This window comes from Pristiophorus japonicus, chromosome 15 (assembly GCF_044704955.1).
Source record: "Pristiophorus japonicus isolate sPriJap1 chromosome 15, sPriJap1.hap1, whole genome shotgun sequence".
In the NCBI taxonomy this organism is placed as follows: domain Eukaryota; kingdom Metazoa; phylum Chordata; class Chondrichthyes; family Pristiophoridae; genus Pristiophorus; species Pristiophorus japonicus.
The window spans coordinates 66,259,676-66,276,067 of record NC_091991.1 but is presented as its reverse complement, the minus strand read 5'-3'; the positions used below and the strand labels follow the sequence as shown (position 1 = coordinate 66,276,067).

Here is a 16,392-nt window from a genome sequence, read left to right as displayed (position 1 = left end):
ATATTCTATCACCCTTGCAATAAAGGCCAACATTCCATTTGCCTTCCTGATTACTTGCTGTACCTGCATACTAACTTTTTGTGTTTCATGCACAAGGACACCCTGGTCCCTCTATACTGCAGCACTTTGCAATTGTTCTCCATTTAAATTATCATTTGCTTTTCTATTATTTCTGCCAAAGTGGATAACCTCACATTTTCCCACATTGTACTCCATCTGCCAAATTTTTGCCCACTCACTTAGCCTGTCAATATCCCTTTGCAGATTTTTTGTGTCCTCACAATTTGCTTTCCCACCCATTTTTGTATCATCAGCAAACTTGGCTACATTGTACTCGGTCTCTTCTTCCAAGTCATTAATATAGATTGTAAATAGTTAAGGACCCCAGCATCGATCCCTGCGGCACCCCACTAGTCACTGTTTGCCATCCGGAATATAACCCGTTTATCCGGACTCTCTGTTTTCTATTAGTTAGCCAATCCTCTATCCATGCTAATATATTGCCCCCAACCCCGTGAACTTTTATCTTGTGCAGTAACCTTTTATGTGGCATCTTATCGAATTCCTTCTGGAAATCCAAATACACCACAACCACTGGTTCCACCTTATCCACCCTGCTCATTGCATCCTCAAAGAACTCCAGCAAATTTGTCAAACACGATTTCCCTTTCATAAAACCATGCTGACTCTGCTTGATTGAATTATGCTTTTCCAAATGTCCTGCTATTGCTTCCTTAATAATGGGCTCCAGCATTTTCCCAATGACGGATGTTAGGCTAACTGGTCTATAGTTTCCTGCTTTCTGTCTGCCTCCTTTTTAAATAGGGGCACTACATTTGCGTTTTTCAGTCTGCTGGAACCTCCGCAGAATCCAGGGAATTTTGGTAGATTACAATCAATGCATCCACTATCTCTGCAGCCACTTATTTTAGGACCCTATGATGCAAGCCATCAGGTCCAGGGGACTTGTCCGTCTTTAGTCCCATTATTATACCAAGTACTACTACTTTAGTGATTGTATTAAGTTCCTCCCTCCCTATAGCCCCTTGATTATCCACTATTGGGATGTTTTTTGTGCCTTCTATCATGAAAACTGATAGAAAATATTTGTTCAAAGTCTCTGCTGTTCCCCATTATTAATTCCCCAGTCTCGTCCTCTAAGGGACCAACATTTACTTTAGCTACTCTTTTTTTTTTTTCCTTTTTTTATGTACCTGTAGAACTCTTACTATCTGTTTTTATATTTCGTGCTAGTTTACTTTCATCATCTATCTTTAGTCGTTCTTTGCTGGCTTTAAAAAGTTTCCCAATCCTCTGGCCTCCCACTAGTCTTGGCCACATTGTATGCCCTTGTTTTCAATTTGATAACATCCCTTATTTCCTTAGATAGCCACGGATGGTTATCCTTTCTCTTAGTCTTTCATTCTCATTGCGATATATTTTTGTTGCGAGTTATGAAATATCTCCTTAAATGTCTGCCACTGCTCCTCAACCGTCCAACACTTTAGGCTCAATTTTCCTGGGTCATCTGCACTGTCTTTTCTGGCGTAATTACTTAGCGCAGATTCCAGGGGGAAATTTTGAATTGACGTATCTGCTTTAGTTAAGATTTTTCTACTTTAGGTTTCCCTCATATCTGCGCCAGCTTTCAGCATTTTTCGCAGTTTGCCCAAAATTTTTTATCCTAGTTCGGCGTATCTGGCCACTCCAGAAAAACCTTCTGGTGAGTTAACAGAAAGCAGCGCACATTGAAAAATCGGCGCTGAAAGACGCCATTGTTTTTCATCAAAGTTTTTGGAGGGAGTCTCTAACACTAACACATATCCATAATAAAGTTCAACTTTTTTTAACTTTCAACGGAGTATATGGAAGTTTCTTGGATTTCTGAAGGTTTTTTTGTTTTTTTACTCGCTCGCCACCACCGAATGTCTTGAAGCAGGACTGGAGGGTCGTAGTGTCGGCCGTCCGAATCAGCCCGCACCCGGACATGAGCTTGGGCCTCGGCTGGAAAACACGCCCGGTGGGGTAGGGGGTGGAAAGTGGCGATCGGCAGGCTTCTGCACTGAGCCCGGGGAGGGAGGTGGCGATTGGAAGGCTGCTACTCTAGGCACAAGACTGCAATAAGTTTGGAGGGAGGGGGGGGCGGAAAGGAGAGGAGAGAAGTTAAAAGACTGCAATGAGTTGGGGGAGGGGGAAGAAGTCACAAGACCTGCGTGTGGTCCATCCATACAGACCTTCGCGGGGGTGGGGGGGGGGAAGAGAACAAAGTACCTGTCCTGCTTGCCTTCCTGCTGTTTTGAGCTTCTTGCAAAGGTAAATTTTAATTATGGAGGCAATACAGACAATGCCATACCTTGTGCAAGCCTTCTGCATGATGGTGCTTCGTAGGAGACAATTGATTCGACATCATCGCATGAGGAACATCAGAACCCATAAGGTGCTGGGCAGGAGGTTTTACCCACATCGAGGAAATCGAGACAGGCGTTTGTACCTGCATCTGAGTGATGCAGACTGTGTCAGAAGGCTGCATTTCCACAAAGAAGTTGTAACTGAGATCTGTGAGTTAGTAAAAGCAGACCTGCAACCTAGAAGCGTCAGGAGGACTGCTTTGTCAGTTGAAGTGAAGGTTACGGCTGCACTTTCATTCTATGCCTGCGGATCATTTCAAGCTACAACTGGGGATGTGTGCTCAACATGCAACACATGTCTGAATTCAGCAGGTGATAGCTGTAGTATATGCACGGAGGAATGACTACATAAAGTTCCCCATGACCGCCTAAGCAATGTGTGACAGGGCTGTGGGCTTCTCCAGGATTGCTGGCTTTCCAAAGGTACAGGACTGCATTGACTGTACCCACATCGCCTTGTGAGCACCTTTTTGGAGGGTTCCGAGATGTACAGGAACAGAAAAGGTTTCCACTCCATTAATGTACAACTCTTGTATGACGACATATATTGTATCATGTCAGTCGATGCAAGATACCCTAGGAGCACCCATGATGCATTCATCCTACGCGACAGTGTTATATCTGCCATGTTTCAGCAACAGCCAAAAGGGCAGAGCTGGCTACTGGGAGACAACGGGAACGGCTTCGCCAACTGGCTCATGACGTCCCTACGCATAACCCAGACGGAAGCTGGCCGGGAGTACAACATGTCGCACATTGTGATGTGCAGCATCATAGAGAGGACCATTGGCATCTTGAAACAGCGTTTCCGACACCTGGACCATTCCGGAGGCTACTTGCTATACTCCCCTGAGATTGTCGGTCAGTTTACTGTTGTGTGCTGCATGCTGCATAACTTGGCCATCATGAGGCAGTAGCAGCTGGTAGGAGAACATAAGAACATAAGAAATAGGAACAGGAATAGGCCATATGGCCCCTCGAGCCTGCTCCGCCATTCAATAAGATCATGGCTGATCTGATCACGGACTCAGCTCCACTTCCCCGCCCACTCCCCATAACCCCTTATCTCCTTATCGTTTAAGAAACTTGTCTCTTTCTGTCTTAAATGTATTCAATGTCCCAGCTTCCACAGCTCTTTGAGGCAGCGGATTCCACAGATTTACAACCCTCTGAGAGAAGAAATGTCTCCTCATTACTATTTTAGTATATGCACGGAGGGATGACTACATAAAGTTCCCTGCGGTGAGAGTGCAGATGACAAGCAGGAGGACACAGACGAGGAAGCCATGCAACTACCTGAACCCGAAGCAAGACGGCGGAGGAGGCTGGGCCATCGTGTCCCTTTAACGATTGCTCGAGCCTTGCACCAGCAGCTCATCCATAAACGCTTTACTGCTGCCTGAAGGCTCAGCGGAAACTATTCCACACGGTTAAGAAAGCAAATGGCATGTTGGCCTTCATAGCGAGGGGATTTGAGTACAGGGGCAGGGAGGAGTTGCTACAGTTGTACAGGGCCTTGGTGAGGCCACACCTGGAGTATTGTGTACAGTTTTGGTCTCCTAACTTGAGGAAGGACATTCTTGCTATTGAGGGAGTGCAGCGAAGGTTCACTAGACTGATTCCCGGGATGGCGGGACTAACATATCAAGAAAGACTGGATCAACTGGGCTTGTATTCACTGGAGTTCAGAAGAATGAGAGGGGACCTCATAGAAACGTTTAAAATTCTGACGGGTTTAGACAGGTTAGATGCAGGAAGAATGTTCCCAGGGGTCACAGTCTAAGGATAAGGGGTAAGCCATTTAGGACCGAGATGAGGAGAAACTTCTTCACCCAGAGAGTGGTGAACCTGTGGAATTCTCTACCACAGAAAGTTGTTGAGGCCAATTCACTAAATATATTCAAAAAGGAGTTAGATGAAGTCCTTACTACTAGGGGGATCAAGGGGTATGGCGAGAAAGCAGGAATGGGGTACTGAAGTTGCATGTTCAGCCATGAACTCATTGAATGGCGGTGCAGGCTCGAAGGGCCGAATGGCTTACTCCTGCACCTATTTTCCATGTTTCTATGTTTACTGTTTGGACCTGTTCCATAATGTTGTGTTGAGTTAATGGAACACATGATTGAAATGATTCTTGTTTACTTCAAAAGTTGTGTTAATAATCGAACAAATAATGGAAATGATTCAGATTTAATGTAAAATATATTTTATTCAAAAGTTTAACAAACAGTTCTTTGTACTTAACTTTAACATTATTCTTGTATCAAACTTTAAAGTTTTCAGTTACGATCACTTACAAACTGTAAGATCACTTAAATACTTTAAGATTACTTACTAACTTTTAAACTTGTAAATTTACATAACTTACAAAAATCTTTTAATTTGAGAATAACAGTTACAACAGTAACAATAATAATAACAGCAGCAGCAAAGAAAGGCTGCACCACCCATCTCACCTCCACCTTATTCTAAGATCACCCGTCACGCTTGTTCTTGGTCACTCCACTACCCCTGCCCCCTGCCCGCAGGCGGTGGCGCAGTGTTTCTGGGGTTGGTACCAAGCTTATTCTTTCTCAGATCTCGGGTAATGCGCATCTGTTGGGGCGGGGGGGGGGGGGCGGCGACGTGACAGCAGGCGGCAATGTGGAGGGCCCGGCTTGGGGCTCTTCAGAGGCTGGTCTGGGGATTGTAGTGGGAGTGGCAGTTGATTCTGTCAATGGGCGTGGGATCTGGGCCTGTTCCCTTATTGCAGCAGCTAACTCCAACATACCGTCCCTCATGTGCCCTGACAGTGTCTCAACGACCTGCAACATTCCCTCCCTCATGTTGAGCAAAACTGTCTCCACTACCTGTGACATTTCCTCCCTCATGTTCCGTGATCGTGTTTGTACCATCTCTGACATTCCCTCCCTGATGGTCACTGTTAGCGCATCAGCTACCTGTGACATTCACTCCCTCATGGTCACTGACATGGTTTCAGCTTACTGAGATATTCCCTCACTCATGGTCCCGGACATCGTTCCCATTTCTCGTGCAATTGCGGTTACTTCTCCTGACAGTCCCGCTACCTCATCACTCACCCCACTGATGGTGTCCAGGAGTGATCGTGTAAGGTCAATGCTCACCCCACTCATTGCCATCATCTGAACCACATCTGTTAGATCCTGCAGCTCAGGAGAGCATGGTCGAGATCTCCTTTCCCTCCTCCCCACCAGATCAGACAGGCTGAAGTACTGCAAGAGCTGTGTTTTAGAAAATATTCTGACAATATTCAGGAAAGAAAGGTGAAACTTCCATAGCCAAAACATCAGGGATGCTTGGCCTTCAATGTTCTCGCACTTCTGCAAATGACTGTAGAACTCCCTTTTTATATTTTCAATTAGAATATAATTGCACTTTTCATGACCTGCAGAAATACATTTTAATTGTGACCTTTGTGTTCTGTGTACAGTACATGTAGGTTAGAGTATACAGTGCCATTTTAATTTCTTGCAAATGTACACACCCCCGCACCCCTCTTAAATTTTCCGTGAGCTGATATAAACAGCTCTACCATAGTAGATATCAGTTGTGAAGGTGAGATCATTTCATAGCTTTTTATCTTGATGTAAATCTAAATATTACATATAAAGGAAAATGATTGAAAAACAATCCAATTGTTGGGCCCAAGTTTCCACATGATTTGCGCCTGATTTTTAGGAGCAACTGGTGGAGAACGGACTATCTTAGAAATCGCAATTCTCCAAATTTTTTTTTCTGCAGTTCTAGTCAGGTAGAACAGTTCCACTTTGGAATATAATTTTTTCTTCAAAAGGGGGCGTGTCCGGCCACTGACGCCTGATTTCAAAGTTTCCACAGTGAAAACGTACTCCAAACTAACTTAGAATGGAGCAAGTGAAGATTTTTGTAGAATTGAAAAAACCTTGTCTACACAAAAAAATCAGGCGCAGGTTACAAATTAGGCGTTGGGAACGAGGTGGGGGGGGGGTGGGGGGGGGGGAAGGGAAGTCATTAAATTCTATAATAAATCCTTATTTATACTTCTACAAATATTATACAAATAAATCCAACCTGAATAAACATTTATAAGCAAAGAAAAGATTAAATAAACCATCTTCCTACCTGTGTGAAAGTGCCAGGGAGAATGCTGCAGGAAGCCTCACAAGTTGGGGCAGCCGTTTGTTCCCGACGGCGGGCGGGGGGGAGGGAGGAGGAAGCCGTTCGTTCCCGCGGGGGGGGGGGGGGAGAGAGGGAGAGGGGGCGGGGAGGAAGCCGTTCGTTCCCGCGGGGGGGGGGGGGGGAGAGAGGGAGAGGGGGCGGGGAGGAAGCCGTTCGTTCCCGCGGGGGGGGGGGGGGAGAGAGGGAGAGGGGGCGGGGAGGAAGCCGTTCGTTCCCGCGGGGGGGGGGAAGAGGGGGAGAGGGGGCGGGGAGGAAGCCGTTCGTTCCCGCGGGGGGGGGGGGGAGAGAGGGAGAGGGGGCGGGGAGGAAGCCGTTCGTTCCCGCGGGGGGGGGGAAGAGGGGGAGAGGGGGCGGGGAGGAAGCCGTTCGTTCCCGCGGGGGGGGGGGGGGGGGAAGAGGGGGAGAGGGGGCGGGGAGGAAGCCGTTCGTTCCCGCGGGGGGGGGAGGAGGGAAACGGCTGCCTCAACTTTCTGAGGCTTCCTGCAGCCTTCTCACTGCTGCAAGAAGCCTCAGTGCTGATGTGCTGATGGCAATGTGCTTTTATTAAAAAATGTTCAAAAATTAAACAGCTACAAAGAACTACAAAAATGGCCGAGTGCCAATGTTTCCTTCACACTGCACGAACGCTCCAACGCGCACGCGCAGCGTTGCCGGCAGGAAAAAAACTAATTTAAATGGTACTCACCCCCTCCCACTTACAAAATCGGCACGAGTGTAGGCTCCGCCCCCCTGGGCGCCGCGCCAAGCAGACATGGAGCTGCAGGGCGCTCCAGAATCGCGCGTTTTTTTTCGGAGGGGCGCCCGTTTTTTATCGTGTGGCAACTTGGGCCCATTATCTCTAATTAATTCAACAAAATTGTCAACATTAATATAAGTCTCTCTTCTGCTTTTTTTCTGCCACGGGGATTGTATGCTTATCTGAACAGCTGCACACCTTCGCCATCCATGCCTCCAATGCTCAATACTTATATCTGTAGTTTAAGTTAAATATTTTGCATGCTGCTGGCGACACGGACATTGTGACGATGTTTAGCGTGGCTCCAGAACACAAGCCATGTGCAGCACAGTTAATGCCTTAAACTCATTTTTCAAGAGGGGTAATTGAGCTCTGAAGTGTTCAGACTTCTATAGTCATTCAGATACTGGTCGTGTAGTCATTCCCATTTTGGTGGGAATCCCCATGTGGAATTGATCACAGCCAGAGAATGAAACTAAATTTGCATCTAGGATGTTTTCTGAGAGGATTTCATTACCTCTGTTGATACCCATCAATCATTCAGGGAGTTCTGTATATTGGAAGTTTCCCTACTTTCTGTACTATCGTAGAAGCTCTGCATATGTTTGGCTTCTTCAGTAGACTTCTGAAGAGTGCTGGCATTTCATTACGTGGTGGCTACACTCCTTTGGTTTATTCCATTAAAACTGTCTACTGAAATTAGAAATTTATACTCAGTCACTTGTATTATCGAGTCATTTATTTCTTAACCCTATAAATGGAATATGGCATGAGAGGCCCAAAAGGGACTGGATCATTTATCATAGTGTACTGAAGTGTTTCATTTTATGGTGGGTTTTGGGTCGGTTGACATGGAGTGTCACGGCAATGACCATTCTTCCCCACTTCATCCCAGGCTGGACACAATGATGTGTTTTTTGTACCCCCTGATGGCCAGCATTATATAAATGCGCTCAGTACGAGGGGGGTAGTCGGCCCTCTTACTTTTTACCCACCACCACCAAAGAAGTATTTAGAATGATCAATTGCATCAAAATGCTCATTGGTTTGGTGTTGAGGCCTTAAACCTGTTACTGATCAGTAAAGCAACTGATTTGTTTACTGCTCAAATCCATTCAGAAAACATAACTTCCACTTTTTATATAATTTTCATTTTTTATATAAAAATTGTAATATTGGGCAGCAAATAACTTTATACATGTTAAGCGCAGAAATTTGCAGATGTATCTCTGCACCAAATCACTTGTCCCATTAATCAGTGCTTTAACCTGATCTGGGTGCAAAATGTTACCATCCCAAGCACTGATGTATTTTGTGTTAATCAAAGCAAGGCTCTTGCCAGCGCAGGAATTGTAATTGGCAATGTTCTGCCAGTCCCTTTTGGGCCTTTCATTCCATATTCCATTTATGAGCTGAAAAAACCATCATGGTGTCTCCTGGGTGTACATCTTCCTCTGTGTAGAGTTTTAATGTTGAAAATTGAATTTTATCTGGTTCCTTTCCAATTAGGTGATGACAATTATGGAAGGAAACTGGTTATTTTTAGCTGTTGTCGAATGCCTCCTTCCCATCAGCTTAACCATCGGAAGTTGCTAGAGTAAGTTCCAACTTAATTTTCTATAACAAAATCTTTCATTAGTGATCCCAAGAGTCACGTTGGCATTTCCGTGCTCGCCTTACTAAAGTATGGCACAGTTTAACAATTTCCTCTCTCAGGGAATTTGTTTACTCTGGAGTGAAGCAATGTCTTTTAGCTTTCTAAAATTAATTTGATGGGAAGCTCAAAATATATTTTATACTTCAAATATTAATCATTATCTGCAAACGATTTGTAATTTAAAGCAATCATCATCATCATAGAATGGGATTTTGTTAAATAACGTGATGTTACGTATGTTTTAAATAATTTACTCTAGAACAACCCCAACCCAGGCAGATCCCTCCCAACACCTCAGCTGCACTGATGGTCACTATTATCAGTCTATTGCATCTGTGGGTGAATTGATTTGTTATAATTTTCTCAGCTTGACTGAAATTTCTCACACTTAACCAGAGTTAAAGATTGGTCTGACACTGCCATCTTGTGGTATATAACATAAAGGATATTATTATTCTCTTAAATCTATATTGGTCCTCATTTCATTGGCAGCTTCTCTCCTGTAGTCCACCCCGCAACATACTTGTTCCCAGCTAAGGCTGGTGGGCAGATCTGATATGTTGCTGTGCATTCAGTGCACACTTAGTCATGCTGGTTGTCTTTTCCCCCAGTCGAATCATCTCGAATGGCTACTAGAAATCAGTAACTTGCTGGTGAGGGAAATAAATTTCCATTCCTCTGCTCATTGGGTAGTCTGCGCTATAAATGCTTCATAAAAATATTAGTTTATTGAAATACACTAATAGCTCTGCCTATGGAATGATTCCTTTCTCCCTTATGATTTAATTTTGATTTATATGATCCACCAATAGATTGCTCTTATTTACATTCACAATTTTATTAAATTGACTTGAAGTCTGTTACCTGAGCTCACTTGTGTGAGACACACTGTTCCGGCTTTGCATTTAGCCTTGGGGAAAGTAAGTAGCATTTGGCAGAATTTACTTTCAAATCCAAGGTCCTGGAACCTGCAGTGTTTGAAACTGCATCCTTTTGATATCTACAGATATTTTTTTAGAATTGGCAGATGGAGGAAGGGGAGAATCAGTCTGGGTCACATGCCTCGTCATTACCTGGTGATTATTAGTGGATCTGTAGATGTTGGATAAGAATAAGCTTCAGCTCAGCAATTCTGCCCCCGCCCCATAGTAAATAACTGCTGGCACTTGGTGTCTAGGCTCACAATTTAGGGATGTCCACTAGGGTGGTGTAATATTGGCATCCCCAACATCTGCCACCAATGACTGGAGAGGAGAGGAGAAAATCTGAGCTGTTGAGGCAGTATCACTAACCAAAATGTATAGAAGAGAATACAAAAGGCAATCAATTTTACGTTTTTAGATTGTGCCCTCAAACTATTTAAGTATTCCCAATTTGCAGGTCTGTGATTAAAACTTTGCTCCCATATCCTACAGGCGAGTTTGTTATTGTTCTTAAGTTGATCCTTAGAAAGTTACTATGTTTTTGTTGAGGAAAATCTATCAATGCCTTGTATATCTATTGAAATGTGCACTGTGTGCTCTAATATAATCAATATTAGTTTCTGGCAATGTGTCTCTGGTTAAAGTGGGCCTTGTACAGATTTAACAATGGCTTAATTTTCAAACATCAGCAAGAGTAGCAATGGCATTTCATTGATTTTGAAATAATTTGCTTTGCCCACCCTCTCCAGATATCTGAAGTATACACTGGATCAGTATGTTGAGAGCGATTACATTCTGGTTTACTTTCACTACGGGCTGAAGAGCAGCAACAAGCCATCTTTAAGCTGGCTACAGAATGCCTACAAGGAATTTGACAGAAAGTAAGGCAATTTCTTCCAAATTAGTCAAATTGGGTGGTACTATGCTTGCTAGCAAATGACCCAGTATTAAGGTACCAATTTGTTTATGCATTCCAAGCATTTACTTGGATAAAGAGAATGTTTTTTTTTCCATTCTGAGAGCAAGCACTTTGCATCATTCTCCCACATTCACACTGTTGCCTTGTTCTGATCTCCATATCAGCCCATTGGAGACCACTTCAGGAGTGGGCCTGGAAATATCACTTTGTGGTGAAATTGTGCATAGTGGATTTTCCACAGAAATTAACGGCAAACTAGTTGTATGCATCATTGTGTCCACGTTGTGATGCTACTTTATGTAAATGCAAGCACGATGTCGCATTAAATCAACGCACTGGTTTCAACAGAGAAACACAGAAATCATTGTTCCAATAGTGGATCAGGGGACCAGTGGAAACATTGAGTTTTCACTGTTCTAGGAACAAGGTAAGTTAGGCTGTTTCTATTAACAAGTGCAGCCATCAGCACCAGAAATGTGCATTTGCTGCCAGCTGCACTTTTGCAAAGTAAAAGCACCTTAAGAGGCTTTGACTCTATAACACCCCATAATCTTTAGTGCCGTTTGAAGAAAAAAACAAGACCAGTTTAAAATGTACAGATCTATCAATATCATAAGAGAAAAATGGTATGAACTTATATTTTTATATATCCTCTTTCCCATCCCCAACATGTCCTGAAGCACTTCAGTCAATAAATTGCTTTTCAAGTGTGGTCACTATTGTTTGGAGGCAGACACAGTAGCCAATTTTCACACGGCAAGATCCCACAAACAGCAGTGACCTAAATGACCATTTTATCAGTTTTTTGAAGGTGTTGATTGAGGGATAAATGTTGTGCGGAACACTGGCGGAACTCCCATGCTCTTCCTTGAGTAGTGCTACAGGATCTTTCATAGCCACCTGAAATAGTCAGACAGGACCTTGTTTTAATGTTTCATCTGAAAGACAGCATCTCTAACATTGGTGCACACCCTCAGTACCGCAATGAGTGTCAGCCTAGGTTATGTCCTCAGTTTCTGGATTTTAACCAACAATCTTCTGACTCGGACAAGAGTTCTACCACTAGGCCAAACTTTCACTTGAAACATTTTGTAATCAGCAGTCTCCACCCAAAATATTAACCAAATTTCCCTTTTCAGATGCTGATGGACCCATTGTGCATTCAATCCCCACTACAAACTCTGTTCCCTAGCCACCAAATCCATCCCTCTGCCTGTCAACTGTCTGAGGCAGAATCAGACAGTTCATAATCTTGGTTTCATAGTTGGCCCCAAAATGAGCTTCTGACCACCTATTTCCACCTCCGGAACATCACCCGACTCCGTCCCTGCCTCTGCTCATCTGCTGCTGAAACCCTCATCCATGTCTTTGTTACCTCTAGACTTGACTCTTCCAACGCAGTCCTGACCTGCCTCCAATGTTCTACCCTCTGTAAACTTGCGGTCATCCTAAACTCGGCTGCCCATGTCCTAACTTGCACCAAGTTCCGTTCACCCATCACCCTTGTGCTCGCTGATCTACATTAAGCAACATCTTTTAAAATTCTCACCATGCTTTCAAATTCCTCCATGGCCTCACTTCTCCCTATCTCTGTAATCTCCTCCAGCCCCACAACCCTTCAATATCTGCACTCCTCTAATTCTGGTCTACTTGAGCATCCTCGATTTCAATCACTCCAACATTGGTGGCCGTGCTAAGGCCTTGAGCTCTGGAATTCATTCCCTAAACCCCTCTACCCCTCTTTCCCCCTTTAAGATGTTGCTTAAAACCTACCTCTTTGACCAAGCATCTTCCCTAATATCTCCTTATGTGGCTCAGTGCCAAATTGTGTTTTATGATGCTCCTGTAAAACGACTTGGGATGTTTTAATACGTTAAAGACACTATATAAATACAAGTTGTTGTTGTATATCTCCAATTTAAAATACCAGGATTGTTTCCCATTGGATGAATGTGTCTTTGCATGTCAAGTGCTTTGAATCATTTGCTTCTGCCTGTTTTGAGCAGAATTACAGCTGCGAAGTGTGTTGCTGGTTTGTGTTTTCTAACTTACAATATAAAACTTATTTTTTCCCCCAAAAATTCAGCTTTTTAAAAAAAAATGCAAGGTAGCAGAAAAATACTTTGGAGGTGATGGTTGTAATGAGCCAGAAAACTGCAAATATGTTTGTGTTGTGAGAAAGATCTAAATTGTTTGTTTACAAACCTTTCCAAAGTGGCTCTAATTGACATTTTTGTGGAATTTTTTTAATTGAATTTTTCTCTGGATCTTGCCATATTCGGTCCCACATTAGTAATATCATCTAGGGTATTTGTATCAGCGCTGGGCCCTGAAGATAAATCCTTGGCTTTGTTACAGTTTTGTAAATCACCAGTCCACTAAAATATGTTAGGAGTTTTTTACTTTTCCCCTGAAGTCTGCTATATCAAACAATAACAACCTGCAAACAAGAGGCATTCCACGAGCTGGCCGTTGTCAGCTGAAAGTGATGAACAAAGCAAGCTCTAATATCCTTTTTCCATAGGAAGTTTTAGGGGATAATACAGGGGGAAGGATCTTTGTGATACAGCATTGATAACCATTTCAATATATGTATTGAATATATATTCAAAGGAGTACGGAATTTTGTTTTGGGGTGATTTGTGCATGGATAATTCCTGACTACACTGGAATGCAATACTGTTTCCTTGTATCCCATGACAACAGGGACATCATAGTCAGATCACATGCTAATGACAAATTCCACCTATATTTATCATTGGCTAAATTGTGCTACTTAACTTCCCAATAGTTCAGTTGATGCACTCTCTAGTATGTAACAGACCAGGAAGGTATCGAGTTTCATCGATGGGCTGGGCTGTTATCTAAAATTGGTCATGATTAAGAAGAATTTTGGGGGGAAAAAATCAGCCAGAGTTAATGGTCCTGATTTTTATCTAGTAGCATGAAATGTACCATTTATTTTTCATTGATTCAAGGAATCCCTTGTCTCCAACCACAACAGGTCTAATTCAATGATTAACACTTTCATAAGATGACTAAACTGCAGATTTTCAGCTCCTTTGATTCAAAAATGTTTTTTCTTTCCTTTTTATAGATACAAGAAAAATCTTAAAGCCCTTTACGTTGTGCACCCAACAAACTTTATCCGAATTCTTTGGAATATTTTCAAGCCACTTATAAGGTACGTTTTGTGAAATGGCCTGTAATTACACTTGGTCAAAGCCATAAGAGCGCAAATTAAAAATACGCAGTGGAATAGTTTGGGTTAGGAGGTCTTGAGGACTGCTATCAGAGACATTGTGCCAATGTGCATTCTGCTTTTACCCAAGGGTATATACCCACTTCGAATTTTGAAGCCAAATTGTTCACTTTCCAGCTGTTGTAAATGCTGTCATATGCTCGCCACCGTTACTTTTGGGATGGGATCGGGCAACAATTGCTGCCAGAATCAGGAGCTGAAAAAGCAGCATCACTGATACAGACTTGACTTTTACAGTGTTTGAATTAATACAACAGTGTTATGGCAGCAGGAGAAACATCACAAGCCTTCTGTATTTACTCAGTTTCTGTAACCACAGAGTTAGCTGACTGTACTGGCATAGCTGTCTCTCCCACTTCCAGTTCTTTTATCTCATTATTGTGCTTTTCCTTCTTCTCCTTCACCCTGTTCCTGCTCCTTAATTCTGAATGCTCTCCTCTTCTCCTCATCACCCTGCACCTTGTATTTTATAGTCTCTTGAACATTCTTAGTTCAACTTAATTCTATTTATTCGGGAGATCTCAAACAGCCGTGGAGCTTTAAGATGGCATTCCTTCACAGACACTCTCTCTCAAATACAGCTCCCTATACCTCCTAGCTAGAGGACGCTATACAGTATAGCGATATCTCCTAACTAGAGGGCGCTATACATTATCTCGTTGCACCTTTCCTTTCATAATAAACAAAAATGAAATAAAGTTAGCTTCAATATAAACGGGTAGTTAACTTCTTATGAATACATGTATTAAACAACTGCAAGTTTAACAAACAATAACAAAACTCTTGCCTTATTTTTTACCCCAGTGTCCATGATTTCTTATTTCTGTACATAGTGCTCCAGGTATTTTGGTGTTCGGATTCTGTTGCTTCGCCTCAAACTGGTTGTTTCGGTGGTGTTCTGTGCACTGATCGCTTTAGTCCCTTTATCAGTGCTCTGAGGGGAAATATCCGGCAACATATCCCTGTTTTCACACGTTGTCGTTTAAGTGCTGTTTCGTGCATTAGTTGGCAGCTGATAGTCTGTGGGTATCATTGAGATCTCTGGAGTTTCGATGACTGGCTCAACATGCTCTCAGATGTTTTTTGTTTCTGCGATACTCACAGCCATCTTCTGTAATGACCTGATATGAACAAATGCCGACTTGTTTCTGAACCCGAGCTTTTTGCCACTCTTTGCTTTCTCACGTTTGTTTCAGTCTCACTGTTTTTCCTTCCTGCAGTGTAGGAATTGCTGTAGCACCTCTGTTGTTGTAGTGTGCTTGTTTGGCATGGTTCCTTTCTTTGTTGACGATGACGTCATGTATGATTCTTGGTTTGAGTAGTTCATTTGCGATTGGGACATTTGTCTTTGTGTGGCGTCTGAGTAAGCGTTGTGCTCATGAACTATCAAGGCCTTCAGTTGGTGTGTTTCGCCAGATGAGAAGGTTCATGTAGAAGTTACCATAGTCTTTTTGTCTTCCTGATTAACCGCTTTGCGAGCTTAACCACGTTCTCAACCTTTCCGTTGCTTTGTGGATATTTTGGTGAGCTTGTTGCGTGATCGAATCCATATTCTGTGGCAAAGTTTGTGAACTGTCGTGAGTTGAAGGGAGGTCCATTGTCGGATTGAACCTTGTCTAGCATACCGTGATTAGAGAAATATTTCTTGAGGTGTGTGATAATGACAGTGGCATCTTTCTTTCTGTGCAGATTGTCTATCTCGAAATAGTCCAAGAAGTAGTCCACTGTGCATAAGTAGTCTTTGCCATCGAGCATGAATATGTCGCAACCAATCTTTTCCCCCAGTCTCTGAGGGGGGTTGTGACTTATCAATGGTTCTTTTGGTTGGCTCAGTTGATAGGTGTTACATGTTTCACACTTTGAAACAGTCTTTTATGTCACTATTTAGTCCTGGCCAATAAATGCATTCTCTGGCACATCGAACAGTGTTCTTGATGCCAGTGTGAGCAGCATGTAGTCGCTGATGAATGTCGGATCTTGGGATTTTGGTATGACACTATGCCATCCTGTGTTGTGAGTTTGTCACGTACTTTGAAGTATGCATGCGTTTCAGGTGGGCATTCATGTCGTGTCGTTTCTGGCCATCCCATTGTGATTTGTTGTATGACCAGTTATAGAGTGGAGTCGCTTACAGTTGCACATTGTATGGTAGTCAGTCCTTGTTTGGAGAGTGTGAGAAAGTCCACCATGTGGATGTATTCCACTGCAATTTCTGTCGGTGATCTCACGTTTTCAAGGTATGCGCGTGAGAGAGTGTCTGCTTGGTACAATTCTTTTCCTGGTTGATACTTTATTTCAACGTCATATT

At 43.1% G+C, this 16,392-nt stretch overlaps 1 protein-coding gene across 1 annotated transcript in view; it reads left to right on the top strand.

Moving 5' to 3' along the window:
- The window catches only part of LOC139280827 (rho GTPase-activating protein 8-like), a 58,158-nt gene that overhangs the window by 3,385 nt on the left and 38,381 nt on the right, over positions 1 to 16,392 (top strand). Inside the window, exons 3-5 of the mRNA XM_070900558.1 lie at positions 8,833 to 8,920; positions 10,653 to 10,784; positions 13,920 to 14,006. Of these exons, the coding sequence (XP_070756659.1) occupies positions 8,833 to 8,920; positions 10,653 to 10,784; positions 13,920 to 14,006 (307 nt within the window). The remainder of the gene's footprint in view (positions 1 to 8,832; positions 8,921 to 10,652; positions 10,785 to 13,919; positions 14,007 to 16,392) is intronic.